The sequence below is a fragment of the Lynx canadensis genome, chromosome A2 (assembly GCF_007474595.2).
Source record: "Lynx canadensis isolate LIC74 chromosome A2, mLynCan4.pri.v2, whole genome shotgun sequence".
Classification (NCBI taxonomy): Eukaryota; Metazoa; Chordata; class Mammalia; order Carnivora; family Felidae; genus Lynx; species Lynx canadensis.
The window spans coordinates 140618678-140638441 of NC_044304.2; the positions used below are offsets into that span (position 1 = coordinate 140618678).

The 19764-nt window shown below is 34.6% G+C and overlaps 1 protein-coding gene across 2 annotated transcripts in view; it reads right to left on the reverse strand.

The window, feature by feature from the left end:
* The window catches only part of WASL (WASP like actin nucleation promoting factor), a 63565-nt gene that overhangs the window by 15783 nt on the left and 28018 nt on the right, over nt 1-19764 (reverse strand). For both annotated transcript variants that reach the window (XM_030308353.1, XM_030308354.1), the window contains exons 2-7: nt 15745-15879; nt 13853-13939; nt 12545-12641; nt 8953-8976; nt 2242-2410; nt 935-977 (exon numbers count right to left, since the gene is read on the reverse strand). In XM_030308353.1, the coding sequence (XP_030164213.1) occupies nt 935-977; nt 2242-2410; nt 8953-8976; nt 12545-12641; nt 13853-13939; nt 15745-15879 (555 nt within the window). The remainder of the gene's footprint in view (nt 1-934; nt 978-2241; nt 2411-8952; nt 8977-12544; nt 12642-13852; nt 13940-15744; nt 15880-19764) is intronic.

Sequence of the window (19764 nt, forward strand, 5' to 3'; positions counted from 1 at the left end):
TCTTTGTCCTTTATGAAATTATTTTAAGTTGAAACATGGTTATTTATATTCCAACTAAACTTTCTTATTTAAATAAAACAGAAAAGGTAAGAACAAAGAATACATTTTTATTTTGTTTTGTTCCCTTCCTTCAAAAAGGGCATCTCATTTAGAGTTTTACTAACCCATTTATGATTCAAACATTTCCAATGTTCACCTATTCCTAAATAAAATTTAGATACATCACAAATAAACAAAAGAAGTAAATCAATTTGAAAATCTGAGGACAAGGACCTCCTTATAACCTCAGCACCCTGTACAGTGCCCAACACAAAGAAGCATTCAATAAATGTTGTAGAGTTAACACTGTAGTTATAACAAAAATAACCAGAAGGATTTTTGACCCCAATCACAAATATTTCTCTTCAAAATAATTTTTCCAAATCCTGATCATCTGATCAACTGTGAAATACGTCTTAATACTTAAGCAACCAAAAATATAGGTAAAATGTTAAAAACACATATTTTTGCCAGCAGTTTAACCTACCTCGCTCAGTGCTGTAAATTAAATAATGACGAAATTGCCAAGAAGAATAGAATGAAAAGACCTAGACAATTTAATTGGATAATTCAGAAATTGATTATTCTCCAGTAATTTGGCATACATTCCCCAAAAACGATCAGCTAGCAGAAATAGTTTCTTTCTCTTGCTGTCAACACACAAGAATTTCACATTACAGTATGTAAATCCAAGGAGTATAAAACCTTTGTCTTTAGAGACATAGCCATAAATGACTGAAGAATACGAAGGTTTCAAACCTCAGTAGTATATGTACATAAATACATTCAAATAAATGCCAGAATTCACAAAAATGAATAATAAAAATCAACACACAGGCCATAGCATTCCCACTTATTTAGAGCGATAATGTTTATGACTTGCAAAGATACTTACATCAAAGCCAGTATTTGGATCCCAACCAACATGTCCAATGTGCCTGAAGAAGTAGACAAAAATAAAATAAAAAATAGAAAATGCATAAAGAGCATTTAAAACATAACATACATCAAATCCAAACCACCCAATAAATTTTGGCCCTGAACTAATAGTTCTCACAGACATAACCATATTCAGGGGAAAACTGTATGATTCCAGCCCTGGCTATGCTACTGAGTCTTAACACCTTTGCACAATCTTTCTGAGCATCCATTTCCTCAACTGTCAAACTGTCATTAAGAATACAGGCATTTTATGGGGCGCCTGGGTGGGTCAGTCAGTTGAGCATCCAACTCTTCATTTTGGCTCAGGTCATGATCCCAGGGTTGTGGGACCGAGCCCTGCATCATTGGGCTCTGTAATGAGCGTGGAGCCTGCTTAGCATTCGCTCTCTCTTTTCCTCTGCCTCTCTACCTAGCTGGAGCTCTCTCAAAAAAAGAAAAACAAACAAAAACAAAAACAAAAACAAACAACAAAAAAACCCCAAGAATTATATATATGAGAATATAAGAGTTTTGTCACGACCTAATGAAATGATGTATATGAAAATGCTTAAAATACATCAAAGAAATAGCAAAGGTTTGATGCCTACTATAGACTACATGTTTGTGTCCCCTAAAAATTCCTTTGTTGAAACCTAATTCCTAATGTGATGATATGTGGACGTGAGGATTTTAGGAGGTGATTATATTTTGAGGGTAGATCCCTCAAGAATGGGATTAGCACCCTTAGATAAAAGGCCCAAGAAGGCTTCCTTGCCCTCTTCCAAAATGTGAGGAAGACAGCTAGAAGGCCACGCACGGTCTATGAACCAGGAAGAAGATCTCACCAGACACTACATTTCGCCTGCCTCTTCCCAGTCTCCAGAGCTGTGAGAAATAAATTTCTGTTACTTATCAGCTACTCAGTCTATAGTATTCTTTTACAGCAGCCCAAATGGACTGAGACAGTGCCTTCAGGCAATTTCAAATACCATTTATAGAGAAAAACTGAGAAATCACTATGTCCAACAATTATTTAAAGAAACAATTTCATCTAATTTTTCTTTACTGATGGGTAGAAAAGTAAACGGTTAAGATACAGAGAAAGTCTACTCAGCCTTAAAAAACAAACACCTCCCAACAAAATCTATAGCTAAAAAGGTACACAAATGATAAATGTAAGGGTCCCCCCACCAATAAGAAAACTAAATTTTCTAACAAGTTAAAAATCAAGAGCAGTAATGAGTAAATCAAAAGATAAGAAAAACAAAAGAACTCTCTTACTGGAAATTGCTTGGTGTTCCAATATCTGCCTTGGTTAATCTCTTCTTTTTTGTTTTTCCTTTTTTCTTTTCTTTGGTATGGGAGATGTTGTTGACTTGTGGACCATAAAATCTATTGGTTGTGATTTCTGGATTTTTTATGTCAACTGTTGCCATGGGTAGATTAGGACCTTCAAAACAATATGAAAGGAATATAACTTGAGATAAAAATTATTACAATCCGATTATTTATAATTTGAATATCTTTCTCTGAAGTAGGACCACTTCATTAATATAAATTATTTAAAATTTAAACTTGCATGTTAGTTTTTTATAAATAAAGGATAAACTACTTCCTAAATTTCAAAAGCCTATAATAAATTCTTAAACACATTAGCATAGATGTTATTTGAAAGCAAACTTGTATTTTTATAATATTAAATCCCTCGGGAAACACATATTTTCAATAAGAATTTATATTTAATTGATCTAATCCCTTGAATTTGGACTACAATAGCCTGATACACATCACATCACTCCTTGGTAAAATGGTATATATCACATAACAAGGATAATAAAAGTAAAAAAAAAAAAAAAAGTACATACTTCATTTTAAATCTGACAAAGAAAACTAGTCTTACTTCTTTGTTTCAACTTTATTAGCCCATGAGGGAACAAAGTAGTTTTACAATTATTAGTATTTTTTCCAAAACTACCATATTTAAATCCGGTAATATTTTCCCTATCATACATACACTTTGATTAACAGAAGTACAGGGCTCAAAAACAAAATGGGAACATTCGCAAAACACTCATCTTCCACAAGAATCAATAGTAAAAATATCTCGGGCATCTTCAGATACTATTAATAGCATCTTTAGGAGTGACACTAAATATAGCATACAAAACCTATCTGAAAATTCACAAAAATATTCGTGGCCTTAAAAGCACGATAGTCTAAATGAAATGTATTCAATTTTAAAATTCCTTATAAATTTAACTAAAGAGCTTCACATGTTCCTTAGAGAGTCCATTTTAATATATGATACTCTGACAAAACCACTTATCAGACTTAATTCCTTTGAGATGAGTAATGACAACTTGCAAAATGTTGTCTACAATGTAACCACTACTGTGCAGAGAAAGAGTTAACACAGTAGGCCTGAGCCTGCCACTCTTAGAGTGACCTGCTTGCAAGGTTGACACTCAGCTGGCATCTGGAAACTGGGATTCCAAGAGGGTTCTTACCATTTCCTGATAGGATGGGCTCCTTGTGCCTCAACTATTTGCGCTGACAATGTGCTTAATGCTAAACACCTGCTTTCCTCCTGGGAGTCCAGAATCTCGGTATGTGCTAGACAGAGGATGACTACGTGAGTAGCGCCAGATAAACCCCAGGCACTGATCCCTAATCAGTTTCTCCTTTAGTCAACATTTCACATGTGCTGTAACAATTTTTACTGGAGGAATGATGTGCATCCCCTGTGACTCCAGTGTGAGAAGACGATCACAAAGTTGGGTGTGCTTTCCCTCAGACCTAACCCCATGTGTCTTTCTCTTTGCTGATTTTGTTTTATATCCTTTCACTGTGTGCTTGGTCCCGCTGAGTCCTTCTAGTAAATCAACTAGGCTTTGATCTTGAGGATCCCCAACACAATCATAGAATAGCAACTGGAAATCCCAAGAAATTACAGGCTAATGTATATTAGGTAACAACTAATTGCCAATTTGACTCTAATTCTTCACTTGCAGTAAACACCTCAAATGTATCCTATTCATTAAAGTTACCTGAAAGAACAATGTTTATCTAAGTGGGTAAATTATATATAACCCATTTTCTCTCTCTCAACTCTACTATTAAAGATAAAATACAGTTAAAATAAATTTATGAAAGCCATCTGCCACCTTATCAGACAAGTAGACAATCTGGAAAGATGCGTATTTTTAACGTCACCAAAATTCAGCTATTTTCCCTCCATATTCAAGGTCTACTTACATTTAGGTGTCTAAAAGTTCTACTTATATTTTCATATAAAGTTCCATGGGAAGTTGCCCATAGTGGCAAGAAATAAAGAACTTCTTATTTGAAAAAAATAAAAGCTAGTGAGTAAAATGGATAAAACCATTAAAATAAGCTGATTCAGTGTCAAGGAATAATCTAAAATAGCTGGATCAAAAATTAAAGGTTAGTTAAGCAATTAGGCTTATTAATAGTAGATAAAGACTTAGGTTTTCAAATTTGTTCACATAGCAGATTTCACAAAGTTTCACAAGTAGTTTCACAAAGGGACTAATCGAGAATAACCAGAATTTAAGTATTGGAGGTTAAATTGGTGTCATACACAAAGGCTTATCTAATGATCTGTTTTTACTTCTCATCCTTCTCTTTCTGCCTTCCCTCTTATAATTTGTCTTTACAAGTCAGTATCAGCAATACCATCCATGATAAGCTGTGGCAAAGCACTATTTATTCTATCTTTATACTTAATACAATTCAAGACGTGACTTAAGACAGATTTAGGAGTATCAGAGTGAAGCATTCTCTTTAAAAATACCACCCCTCCCTGGGGCACCTGGGTAGCTCAGTCAGTTGAGCATCTGACTTCGGCTCAGGTCAGGATCTCATAGTTCGTGGGTTCGAGCCCCGCGTCGGGCTCTGTGCTGACAGCTTGCTCAGAGCCTGGAGCCTGCTTCAGATTCTGCATCTCCTTCTCTCTGCCCCTCCCCTGCTCACACTCTGTCTCTCAAAAATAAAATAAATGTTTAAAAAAAAATTTTTTTTAAATACCACCCCTCCTGAAATAGGTGTTCAAATAGTAACTATAAAGGGACAGCCAGATTCACCATTAAAAAACAACAACAAAACTATTATTAGTTTTTAGAAAAAAACAAAAATAACAATATTTTTATGCTGCTTTGGGTTATATAAAAGTTATTATTATTTTGTGGATATTCTAAACAGTAAGTAGAGTTGGCTAAAGGGAAGTTTAATAGCTTAAATTATCCCAGCTAATAAATTCTTCTCTGGGAATTTTTAAAAAGTTAAGATTCTTGTAAGCCTGATTCGTAAGTCGCTAGAGAAAATAATTCAGCCATCTCTGAAGAAAGTTCAAGGATAAAGAAGACAGGAAAAAAATATAAGTGGTATGTAGAATGAAAAAGTTTAACTCCGACTGTAGTCAGACTGTGTTTCCCCTCCTCTCTCTACCCCAAAATGAGATGTGGATATACTGTTATATGTCTGCCAAGCAGTTTATAAAGCCTTTGAATTAGCTATTTAGAATCATTACATGTGATTTGATTAATACCAGTTAAAATATTATTTAGTTAAGTCTACACAGGAAAATCTGAATTATAGCAATGTATAGAAAATTAGTATTAGCTAGGAAATTAGACTGTTTTCCTAAACTTTTCCTTTTATAGATGGAAAATTAAGGTGAAGAGTCAGGTGACCTATCAAAAGTCACACAACTGTGACAAAGGCAAAGGTGAACTCTGCAATCTTGGTTCCTGGTCCACTACCCTTTCTATTAACTACTATTGTACTTCCTACACTAATGTCAAACCATAAGGTGATTGATAATGCTAACTTTACAAATGTCACCGTATATAATTTCCTTACCAATTTATTAGTTCTCTTAGTTTATAAACAGTTTATTATTTAATAAATATTCACTAGTAACTTTCAAAATTTAGAAAAAAGTTTCCTACATATTCAAGGGAATGGGTACTTGGTTCTTTCTGTTGATAATAGTCATTTAGAGTTAGAAGGTGTTCAGAAATAAGTTTAAAATAGCATTCTAAAGCCCAATTAAATATTTGTTTCAAAAGTGACAGACTAAAAAATGTAAAAACCTGTACAAGGCACAGAGTCATTTTTTAATAAAGTAAGGTTTATGGGAGATTTGGTAAGGGATTACAGAGATACTCTTAAATCACTTCTAGTAAAAAGTAATTTAATTCCTCCACTTACAAAATTATACTCATCCTAAGAACATATACTAAGTAAATATATAATGGAGGAGGCTGTTTCCGTTCTTTTTGTCAAAAAACAGTCAAATGATAAATTACCTTCTTCTGATTAAAGACAACTGTCACAGAAAAGGCTTTTTAATATTCTCACTGAACAGCATTTCTAGTTAATTTTAAAACTAAAAGAACAAACTAAAGTCCTCCCCTTAATTTCATAAAAAGCAGAGAACTCTCACCAAGGTAAAATAGTTGAGAAACAGGTGGCCCAGAGGCCTCTGATGTCAAGCAGTCATGAAGCTGAGAACAAATCATTGGAAAGCGTCTAAGCTAAAAGGTGAGACTGACCAATAAAGAAAAAAGAAAGATGTACGGATTAGGAGTTAGTGAAGAAGACACTGAATTGCATTTCAGGAATATATGGTACTTGTACATAAAGTGTCTTTTTAATAGTTACAATTCGAGAAAAGCCTGCTAAACTGATAATCTAAACGAGGGTGGAAGTCAAAGCACCAGCATGGACATCGCAAGGTGGTTATGTGTCCACTGCATCTGCTGGTCGGGCACCAAATGCAGAAAAGTAATATGCTGCCTCCAAAACAGTGGTCTCCACAGTGGGGAGAGCAAGACAAGGACTGCACATCAGGAAAAAACATTAAAACTTCTATTAATTATTATTTCATCCTTTATTATGTAATATATTAATACCATATTATATGTACATTTTATAAAGAAATATACAAATATTGGTTAGTGCAATTTTGCCTTTTAATGGTACTATTTTTGTAACTGTCATTTAATGAAAACAAGTTTGGGATCACTGCACCTAAGGGTAAAAACTACAGGTCTAAAGATTTCAAAGCAAGAGCAACTGCAGAGAAAGAAACTATATTTAATTATGAGTATCCTAACTAGAAGTAAGAAAATGGTGAGATACCACTGTCACATAAGGAATATCCAAATTCTCTGTATTCATGGATTAGGTGCCTTTTCGGAAGTATATTTTAAATGTACTGAAAAGATTAAAATTTTTAAAACCCTGTAAGGTATTTATACCCTTAACTTATATTATTTGTACAACGTCTACACTTTAAAATCTCAGGTTACTTTCCCCAAAGATGCCACTGTTAGGAAGCCTTCCCCCTGTATTCATACAAGCAGAATGCAGAATCACAGAATGCAGAATAATAAATGCAAAAAGATTGAAATACTGAGGACACCAACAAGGGAGAGAATTCCAACACTGACGTAAAAGTTCACGGATGAAGGACTTCTGACTCGGCGGCTTCTGCCTCCCTTTGCCTCTGCCACATATTAGCCCCAGGACCTGGGGTACTGATTTACTCGGGCTAAGTCTCAGTTTCTCTTTCAAAATCTGGACATGGCACAGTGGTTCAGGGGGTGGGCTGTGGAGTTAGACTGCTTGAGACTGAATCCTGCCCTACCACTTAACTAGTCTGTGCCCTTGAGAAAGTTACTCACCTGTGCCCCTGCTGCTCTCCTATAAAATGGAGATAACAGCAGCTACTTCGTAAGATTGCTGACAGTGCCTGGCTGGGAGTAAGTAGTCAGTAAATAGGAGCTGCTATGATTATTGTTGTTATTGTCTTCATCGTGATAACTAATATTTACTAAGTACTATGCTAAGTACTTTGATTACTTCATTTAATCTCCACAGAAGTCCTATAAATTAAGATTTCCATTTAAAAGACAAAGTATATAATATTTGGCACAAGATAAGCCCTAAGGCTACCTAAGGCAGCCATTTCTTTTTATTACAATAAGGTAAATAATCCAAACGGTCATACAGCAGTATTTGATTCATGTTTTTATATCAGGAAAACAAATTTAAGGATAAATTCAGAAAGCAATATATGTGTTTAAAAGAAACAAACCCTAACGATCACCAGTAGTTGTCATATATTAAGAGCTCTGTATTATTTGTTTCCCTGAATAATCTATCTAAACTCTGATGAGAGGATGTGAGATGCTTTTAAAAGGAAAAAGCAGTATTCTCCATTATATTGAAGGTTCCTAGAGCAATGGTTCTTTACCTTCACAGGATCGGGGACCCCATTTAAAGGTGACGAAAGCCCTGCATCCTCTCTCCCCAGAGAAAATATATACACTTAAAAATTTAACACATTATTTCAGGGACGCTTTATGGAGTCAAGGATGAGAATCTCTGCCCTAAAGATCTGGGACTTTGTCCTTTTTCTTTTAGTATTCTGCTTTTACTTTCTGGTATACATGTTTTGTTTGTTTTTTAAATGAAATCCACAACACTTCAAGTGTTCCTTATCAAATTAAGGAGGGTTAGATACAGCTACTATTAGCTCTAAACATACCATTAAAGTCAGTGTTCATTCTCCCAGGGGCTAATTTTGCATTACAAGCGTGAAATTATATTTTGAAATTAAAAAAAAGAAAAGACACATCTTAAAGTACGCAGACTGAATTTATCTTCCTTCTCTTCAAAGAAGATACTAAGTCAAGATTATAGTTTCTCAGCTTAATCAGTTGTGAATACAGAATGAAGATAATAATATTGACTGTCACCCTATGGAGACTTCCTTCATGCTACAAAAAAGTCACAGAATAGTACATTTCTAAGACTCATCTTTGTTGTTTTAAAATAACACAATAAACTACAGTAGTTGATCACAGATACTAAACATTAAGTATTAATGTATGATATGTTTCTAAAAAGATTAAACTTTAACCTAAAATCTTCTTGATCAATAATTTGTATCAAAGAGCTTACCATTTGGGGGATCTCGTCTTTTCTCTGTTAGAAAATAAATTAAAATAACATTATTAGGCATATGTAATATAAAAATCAACATAAAATATTAATTCACCTAAACTCTGTCTTAATTCCCTAAGTCAACGTACAGGTAGTTAAGAAAGATCTCTGAGGAACTGACATCTGAATAAACTAAGAGAGGGAACAACATATTTAAAGGCCCTAAGGAAAGAATAGCATGAAGGAACATCATGAAGCCTGGACTGGAATGAGCCAAGAGAAGAGTAAAAGGAGAGAAGTCAAAAGGAGACGGAGGGACTGGATCATGTAGGGTCCCACAGGCCAAGGTAAGGAATATAGATTGTATTTTAGATATGAGAGAAAGCTCTTATAGGGTTTCCAATAGGGCAAGTAACATAACCTAATCTATGTTTTTAAGTTAACTTTGGCTACTACATGGAAAAGAGATCATAAGGGGCACTGGGTGGTAGTAGAAAGGCCAGTGAGGAAGTCAGGGTAGTCTAGATGACAGAAGGTGGTGGCTTAGATTAGGGAGGCAGCAGCAGAGGTGGTGAGAAACAGATCCAGATTCTGTGTTTGAAGGAAGAGACAATGGACTCATGGATAGGATTTACAAGGGACCATGGTAAGCCAGAGTGGAACATTTTACCAAGTTGAGGAAGACTAGGAGAGGAGTCGGAATAGGTCTAATTGGGGTCAGGGAACATGGATCAAATGCTCTACTCAGATATGTCATGTTTGAAAGCTATTCTGATGTCCAACTGAAGTAAATTAGTCTGAAGGTTGGGGGGAGGGGTCAGTAATACAGATAAAACTTTGGAAGGTTTCAGCATACGGACAGTTTTCAAGCTGCAGGACTGAGTGAAAGCATAAGGGTAATGAAAATACACAGAGATAACTGAGCACTGGGGCAAACCAAAATAATAACAAAGAGCTACAGCAGATTAGGAAGGAGTAAAACCAGGAGAACTACCAATCCTTTGTATTCATACTCTTACATACGAGGTCTGATATCATTTTAGATTTAAGAAATTCAAAAGTGGTTGAAGAATTTTAAACCAATAGAATTTCCAGGGATTTTCTAATATAAAGTTGTCCAAAATTATAAGCGAAATACCCATAAATGATGATATAATAAAAATAATTAGTTTATAAATAGCCATAAACTAAAATTAATAGGATTTAACTGGAGGACAAGTGAGAAAATCCTGGCAATGGGAAACATAAATGTATTACTCCATCTGGTGGTCTGATGAAGTAACTTTTTGAAACATTTGACGTAATCAAATCTGTCTATATCAATGAATGTCAATCTCCCATTTCCCAGGTGATGTCACCGCTGCAACCAGAGGAAATACTTCTTAAAGTGATGACAACACAGATATGGAAATATACTGAGATAAATATAAAGTTCAGAGTGTATATTCTAAAAAGTAACTTAAAAATAAGACGGTATCCTGGCTTGAAAGCCATACATATGAAAAAAAGGATGGCTTGGCTGAACAATGAATGGGAGGTACTAATGTGAGGTATTTGCTAAAACATTAGCAGGACAGTATTTAATCAAATCAAGAGATGTGTTTTAGTATCATGGAACCAGTGAAACTACTTTTGGAGTAAATCTGAACCATCTGAAGAAGACATAAAAATCTACAGTGGATTCAGAGCTCGGTACTCAGGATGAGTCTATAAACTACATCATGTGATGAGTAAAAAACTGGAACTGGTTAAACTAAAGAAGTGAAGGCGTAAGAACACGATAGATGGCTTCCACTATTAAATGGCTACTGGGAGGGGCGCCTGGGTGGCGCAGTCGGTTAAGCGTCGCGTCCGACTTCAGCCAGGTCACGATCTCGCGGTCCGGGAGTTCGAGCCCCGCGTCGGGCTCTGGGCTGATGGCTCAGAGCCTGGAGCCTGTTTCCGATTCTGTGTCTCCCTCTCTCTCTGCCCCTCCCCCGTTCATGCTCTGTCTCTCTCTGTCCCCAAAATAAATAAACGTTGGAAAAAAAAAAATTTAAAAAAAAAAAAAAATAAATGGCTACTGGGAGGAAAAGAAAACAGACTAATTTTTTGTTGCTCCAAAAGTCAGACTCCATGCATCTAAGTTAAAGAGAGGTGAAGCTGGAGTTTGACTTAGCATGAAGGACTACCCAAAGATGAATCAGCTGACTCCCTAATGTTGGGGTCTTTCTGCTTGTGAAACACCATGCTTAAATGCTTAGGAACTGCGTAAAAAGAAATTCCTATACCAGCTGAAAGACACCTTTAAGTGACCTTCCTATTTCAAAGTCAATTAGTCTATATTTTAAGAAACATTTTTTACTCGCTTTGATTTGGAAACGCCACATATTTTGGCTAAAAGGAACCCCAGAAAGCCCCTGGCCGAGCACCACATGTCCCTGAAATAAGGTACTAAACCATAAATTATTCCATAGCTTTAAATTCTTCCCTAGCATGGAATCAAGTGGTAAATGTCCTTGATCCCAAAAAGAAGTAACAAAAAATAGGTCCCTAACAATTCTCCTATTTGCTCATTACAGTTAAGATATAATAAGAAGGCAATAGTGAGCAACGGCTTACTTCATTTTATTCTCGTTTTTACCTCACTTCCCTCTTGGAAATACATTAAAATACTAATGGAGAAGTATAAAATGGAATACATGATTTTACACTCCAGTTTTCCAGATCCAATGTCTTATTTTTTTCATGGCTTAGTCCCTCTTATTGGTAAAGCACATCCCTGAACACAGTGGTAACATGTACCCCAGATATACAGAAAACTTTCAAGGAGCATATGGCATAGTTTTAAGGGTATCTATTTGCTGATCTCGATACCCATATGTTATTTCTCCTAAAACTGATTTGCTTAAAACGATGATTTTGGAGAGGTTCACCTTTCCTAATCACCCTTCTCCCACTTCCTAACAGAAACAGTAGACTGTTAACAAATATTTCTATACCAATAAATTTAAAGTTCTACACTATCTTGCATCATTCTCTAATTATCTTACATGTATTAAAGTCTCATGAATTACACTGCGTTTTTCATGGTTTAATAATAGATAACATTAGGGACAAAATAGAGACAAAACAGTGTTTACAGATTATACTTGCAACGTGGCGTATTTGCTTCTAGGCTTGCCTAAAAAGTCTTTGTTCACAAAGTATTAAATATTCTAAGAATGTAAGAACAATGCCATAAAAACGCAAATTTAAGAGTCAGTATATATGGAATATTACCAACAAAAAAAGGTTATCAGAATGAGTTCTTCAGTAAACTGAAACAGACTAGTTCTGAATATGCCTCTTAAGTAAGGATCATCACCTTTTTTATTTTTATTTTCTTCTAGAGGGGCAGAGAATAAACATTTTAGATTCTGTGTGTCATACAGTCTCTGTTGTAACTATCCAACTATTGTTGTGGCAAAAAGGCAGCCACAGACATACTACACAGACAGTATGTAAGCCAATAAACATAGCTGTGTCTCACTAAAACTTCAGGTGGTGGGCCAGATCTGTCCCATGAGCCTTAGTTTGCTAGCTCCTGTTTCAAAGAATTAAAAAAAAAAAAAAAAAAAAAAAGGTTTACCAGATTTCCTTTGTCGCCGGCCCAACAAGTCTGTAACTGCTTTTCGGAATTTTTTTGCTTCTTCTTCATTGGCAAAATTAAGAGCAACTTGACAAGTCTGAAATATTTTTTTTTTTTTTAGCAAAAAAGGTAAACAGCAAAAAACATGAATTTAGCTTTATTTAATGAAAATGTTGATAGTCAACAAAGTACATTTCTGAAGAAGGAAAGCTGACTTTACTAACAAAGATTCAGTTTACCTTAAAGTTTTAATTTTACTTGAAAAACCTAAGAATGCTAAAAGCACAGAAAAAGCAAAGTAAAAGACTACATTTAGAAAAGCTGCCTATCACAGTGGACACTCAAAATTAAATTGAATACTTTATCTTCAACAACAACAAGAAAAGAAACAAAAAAATTTGATCCTTCAACAGAGCTCTATAAAATAATTTGGATTTTAGAAAAAGCAAATACCAGAAAAGATGGTCAAATGCAGGCCAGCTCTATCTTTACTAGGGAATGTTTTTATTTTACAGCTTAACTGTAGGTATTATTTAAATTATAACTTTAATTCAGGTAAATTATTTAAAAACGTGGAAACACACTGACATTATTGATTATGGTACTTAATGCATACTTTTATATATTTACATATATCTATATTTTATTAAGAAAAATGTGGAAAACAATAGCTAGAGAAGAAAATACTTTTTGAAAAGATAGATCATCTAATCCAACCATCTTTTTTCTTATTATAGAAAATTTAGGAAATACAAATATGAAAATAAAGAAAATTAAAATCACCTATAATCTAGACCTGGGAGCAGATGGTATGGAAATCCTTCTAACAATTTCCCCAAGTATATGCGATAAATTTTTGAAATTCTGTTCTCCCCGCTACACACATTTACTTTATTTTAGTACTCTCCTAAGTCACGAACTATTCTTTTACGAAATAACTTGAATGGCAATATAATATTCAATGTTTAAAAGATATCACGGATTAGTGGGCAATTCAGACTTCATTTTTACAGAAAACTAAATCCCAGAAAGATTAAGCTATCTGCCCAAAGACAAAAAGATGATGAAAACCAAATTTCTTTTCACGTAGCAAGTTATATTCACGGTACTCTTTGAAGTCCTTTTTGGTTTTTTGGCCCTTTAAAATCGTAGCCATTTCCTCTTTACTATCTATGAAGATGCTTTTAAAAGTAAAATAATTCTTTTTATTTTATACAGTGTTTACATGGAAAGCTCATAGATGCTTTCCACAGACAAATGTAAAAACAATTACATTAAACAGGGCAATAAAAAAAAAATATGACTTACATCTCCAGCGAAGGTATGAAAATATCCTCTAGGACTATTATATACAAAGTTATTGTATAGCTCTTGTTCCCACAATAGTTTCCCATCCTAGAAAACAACAGTTAAAATAAGAGTTAACAAAAAGATAATCTCTAGGAATAAACCAAAATAGATGACTCCTATTAAGCAAATTGTTTTTATTAATAATAGCTTTTACATGCACAGAAAACACAGATATGCATAAAATATATATAACATAATTTAATTGGCGTTTTCTTAATAAGAAAATAGTAAATTCTGGCTATTTCTTCCATAAAAACTACGTATCGAGTGAGCTTAATTCAGTATGCCAAGATACAATCTCCTTAGCCTGTATTCCCAAATAATAGTTACCTGGTCAAATACGTAACTAGAACAGTTACTAGGTCATCAATGTCAGACAGAAGGAATAGAATACTGCTGTACATGCACTGATGATCAATGCCTAGTTCCACTGGCAATAGACCGTGTGCTATCAAACATTATAGGAACATTTCATGCTCTTTTCCTCAATTCTGTAAGATCCTGGGAGTGTCAAATATACCTTCTCTGTACTGTTCACTAACAGTCTTTGAACTCCTAAATTTTATACAGTGGCTCCCTAATACTACCAGTAAATGTAGTGTCAATCGTGCAGAAAAAGACTGATGATTAAGGTGCACCAAGGGTAAACTCTGGTTAGGAGAGCCATGGGTGACTGGATTGTCATATGTATGGCTGTAGTAGAAGACACAGAATTAACCTTAATACCAAAGGTGGCTAATTGCCAAGCATTCAGCAACGGTTATCTACAATTAGAAATCAGTAGTTAGAGGAAGAGAAGTATTGCCCTATTCTGAAAGCAAAGTTCTACCTAGACCATGACTTAAAAATATTCAGAATTCACTATACACACAGGACCACCCATTCCTTTTCTCTTTGTGGAGTTATATGTGCACTTTACTTCTAAATAGTGCTTCTCATTGGTGATGAGAAGTATGTCAAAACAACTATGGGTTTCTTTCAAACTACTGCATGTTTCCCCATCCCCTAGAATCACTGCCATAGTTAAGCCACTGATAACAGGAGTACCCCACATCTCTCAGCTGTCTTGGAGTATGGAGAAGTGGATGCTAAGAAGCACTAAGTTACAAAGTACAGCAACTTAAATCTTACTTAATCTCAGGGAAACACTTTGCAATAGACGCAGATGGTTCTCGCATTTTATAAATAATTAAGCCAAGGCCCAGAGAAATTAAACATACAGAGGCTGACATACAATCTATCTGTAAGTATCATCCAGGAGAGTTCAAAGTCAGTGTTTTTTGGGGTTTTTTGGTTATATTTATTGTCACATATAAATATTACAAAAGCCTACTTATAGAAAAGGTTTTAAAAAGATAAATGGAGACTTCATCTCTGCAAAAAGGTAATTACTTCTATGGTAACTACAAGAAATGAGTACCTGAGAATGGGCATCCAATCTAGGACAATGTGGATTTGTGTTTGAATGTGAGAGATACAAAGCTGTGAAAACGTAAACATACCTATGTTGAGAAACAACATAAGGAAAAATGGGTAGCAAATACATTATTATAGATACTGTATTATGCTTTAAGCCTAGGCTGAAGTAACTAACAGTACATACTAAACTAAAATATACTTTTATAGTTCCTTGAAAGGACTTTATACTACTTTGTATGGGACAAGATGAAATAGAAGAGTATCATTAGAAAGAGCATGTAGGGAAAGCCCAAGATGTAAAAAGTATTAAACCATACATACAGGATAAACAAAAATTACATACATAACATACATAAATATATGTAAAAATCGTAACTGAAATAAAAAACCTAAGCACCTACAGTTTAAAGTGGAAGCAAAACAAAACTCACCTTAATATCAAATATTCTTAAAAAATAAGATCTCTGTGGATTGTCCTTAACAAGACAAGCAACACCGCTGCACTTCTTTGACCACATACAGTTACGATCTGCTGCATATAACTGTACCACCGCTGAAGACATAGTCTGGAAAATGTAAAATTTATAGCCATTAGGTTCAAAATAACACTCAGATGACCTCAGCCCCTGCTGACATCCTGATTGCAACCTCATGAGAGACATGGAACCAGAACCACCCAGCTATGTTGCTTCTGAATTTGTGACTCATAGGAACAAGGGGATAATAAACATTTATTGTTACTTTTTGAAGAAATTACTTATTCAGTAATAAATAACACAATAACTATGCTAAAAATAACTATGGAAAGGAAACATTTATTGCTGCTTAGAATGTATCAGAAATCGTGTTAAGCACTTTTAAATACAACTCCATTTAAATTTTATTACTATTATAATTTCATTTTATGCTTGAGAACCTCAGAGTTAAAGGGATACATAATTTACTCCAAATCACACAGCTAACTGGCAGAGTTGAAATTCCAATCCAGGCAAGTTGTGACTTCAGATCCTGTACTTACTCCTTGCAAAATACAATAATCCCCAATCCCCCTTTATCCATGGGGAATACATTCCAAAACCCTCCAGTGGATAGCCTGAAACTGCCGATAGTACCAAATCCCATATATACTATGTTTTTTTTCCCTATGGATACATAGCTATGATAAAGTTTAATTTATAAATTAGGCACTGAGAGATTAACAACTAATAACACAATAGAACAATTACAACTATATACTGTAATGCAAGTTATGTAAATGTGGTCTCTTACTCAAAATTATCTTATTGTACTATACTCATCCTTCTTGTGATGTGAGATGATAAAATGCCTATGTGAGGAGATGAAGTGGGGTAAAGGCATAGGCATTATGATGTGGCATTAGGCTACTACTGACCTTCTGACAATATGTCAGAAGGAGGATCATCTACTTCTAACCTGCAATTGACCTTGGGTAACTGAAACCATGGAAAGCAAAACCATGGGCAAAGGAGGACTACTACACCGTTTTCCAATAAAATGAACATTTAAGTAATGAAGTAGTAGTGTTAGTAAAGGCTGATGTCTGTATAGCAGTTAACTACTTTAGTATGGTACTAAATCAAACGAAAGCAAAATTTGTGGTTACTAAATTATAATGCTGGACATTTGATCATACCATCCTGCAAGACAGATTCTAGTGTCACCTTTTTCAAAGATGGTAAAACTGAGGGAAAAAAGATATTAAGTGACTTGCACATGGCCACTTAGCTTGCAAGCTACACTGAAAACATGAAGAATTATTTGAGTGATCGTTGTGCCAATTTTTCCAAGGATATAGCTAACTAGTACCCTTTCAGACGTGTAAGAAAGAAGCTAATTGTTACATGCAAGGAACACAGCACATTAACTTCTACCACGTTGCCACCTCACTCATGACAGTAACATAAAATAATGGAAACTTTAGTTTAATTCTAAATTAAGTTTTTTTTAGGGGCACTTGGGTGGCTCAGTCAGTTAAGCATCCATCGACTTTGGCTCAGGCCATGATCTCACGGTTCGTGAGTTTGAGCCCTGCATTGGGCTGTCTGCTGTCCGCACAGAGCCTGCTTAGTTTCCTCCGTCTCCCTCTCTCTGGCTCTCCCTCGCTGGTTCGGTCTCTCTCTCTCTCCCTCTCTCTCTCTCTCTCCCTCCCTCCCTCAAAATAAATACACTTAAAAAAATCTCCTTTAAGCTTTTAAATAAATAAATAAAGTTTCTTTTATGGTATAATCTAGGAAGTAACTATTCAATTTTAGTTTCTGTAAGAATGATACACCACACTTACAAATCTTCTGAAAGTAATAATCATGTTTTTGGGTCTAAATCTACTGATTTCAGGGGCACCTCGTGGCTCAGTCAGTTAAGCATCCAACTCCTGATTTTGGCTCAGGTCACGATCTCACGGCTTGTGAGATTGAGCCCCGCCACTGGGCTCTGTGCTGACAGAGCAGAGCCTGCTTGCGACACTCTCTCTCTCTCTCTCTCTCTCTCTCTCTCTGCCCCTCACCTGCATGAGTGTCTCTCTCTCTCAAAATAAATAAACATTTAAATCTAGTGACTGCACTCCTAAATGGGAAATCAAGGAAATAATTTAAAATACCTCAAAAATTTATTTTTATATAAATATGAAACAAAATGTTTATACGAATATATTAGTTACAGTTTTTCAAATAAAAGGAATTTAAAAACCAGAAGTAAGAGATGATTTAAGTAATTATAGTATATCAGTTCAATGAATACTGGTCACTGTAAAAGGAAATAGACTACATTAGATTTAGAAATAAAGTTGTTTTGGGTTAGCTAACTATGGCTGGGGAACTTTCAGACTCATATACACAGAGTTTATATATATTAGTTATAATAATAAAGTCAGAAATGTAAGATGAGTGTACTTTTGGGGAATCCAAATTGTATAAAGACTTTCCTAACTAACAGTGCTCCATGTTATGTTTTTAACTTTTGTAGACCACAAACTCATCTTTGAATTTCTGATAGTCATTGACAGCACACAAAGCAGCAAGAAAATTTCCACAAGAGCCATTAAAAAAATGATAAAGATAGTCTGAAACATATCAAATGTATATACTAGGATGCTGGGCTTAAAAAAGGACACTATGCCTTTGGCTTGCTCAAAGCATACTTTGTTCTTCTCCAAGTATAACACATATCATTTTCTGCTTGGGCTCCCCGACCTCAAACTCCTAACACTGAAAACTTCAACCAAAAACAAATGGATTCTGCATATATGACCCAAAGGTATTAGAGAACAGACTGAAGGATTCAAAAATCAGATGAGTAAATTTGTTTTCTAAGGCAAATTCATATAAATTACTGTCCTTTTAGTATGATGCTGTCAAAAGGCATTCATTTCTAAAAAGAAATTAGGAAACTAGATACCAAGAAAAAATAAAAAAATCCTTTTACTTTTCTTTTTAACCAAAAAACAAGAAGTAACAGCTCAGAAAAGAAAAAAACGGATTATCAAATAGAGTCTGAAATTCCATTATGGAAATCCCCTTGCCAAATGACCAAATATTAACATGTAAAATGTATATGTGAACCTAAAAAAAAGTAACAAAAACTAAAAATCTACATTTAAACATTTATATAAATGTAAAACAAATTCTTAAAACATCTGCTTGAGAAATAAAGACCTGTGAAACAGTTTAATAGCATTCCACATAAACGTGGTTAGCAGAATAAACCTTATTCTAAAACAATTTATAGAATTTTAATACTGAAGAACCCACCTGTAATCAGAAGCTATTTTCAGTAACTGGATTTTCAAATTTCTACTACAATCATACTGTCAGTATATGCCTCTTTCAGCCCTTTTTATCTTAAACTAGCAAAGTGTGAAAATTATATAAAGCCCTTTCTAATTCAGGAAAATTATAGTAAATGCAAGAATAGCTTACACATATAAAATTTAATATACAAATGCTAGAAACATTAAAACAGTGACTATCCCTTAAGCCCTAGATTGACAGTGACTTAATTAAGCTTTTGAAAACATTCCTTCCATTCCTTTAAAGAAATTACAGCTACTCAACTCCGTTACATCTGGTCTCTCATAACTGAGAGGTATTATTGAAAAACAACCTAAGGACAAGTGCTTAGGAAAAGAAATCTATTTCTTATTAGCCCAATAATATTAGGGTTAAAATTTGTTAATTAAAAGGAAACAAGTAATATATCAGCTTTTGTAGAAACAGAACCTGTCCTATCATACACAGTCCTGATATTTCAGTACTAAGTTACTGAAATAACACATTCAGCCTCAGAACTTTCATTGTCAAGAGCAGACAGAAGATAAAGGATGAACTCTGGGATGTGGATCTCTCCCACTGTCCTTCAATGGTGCACTTCTACCTCTCAGACAGACTCTGCACCAGTCAAGAACTATTTCCCCAATTCCCTAGGTTAAATGACTG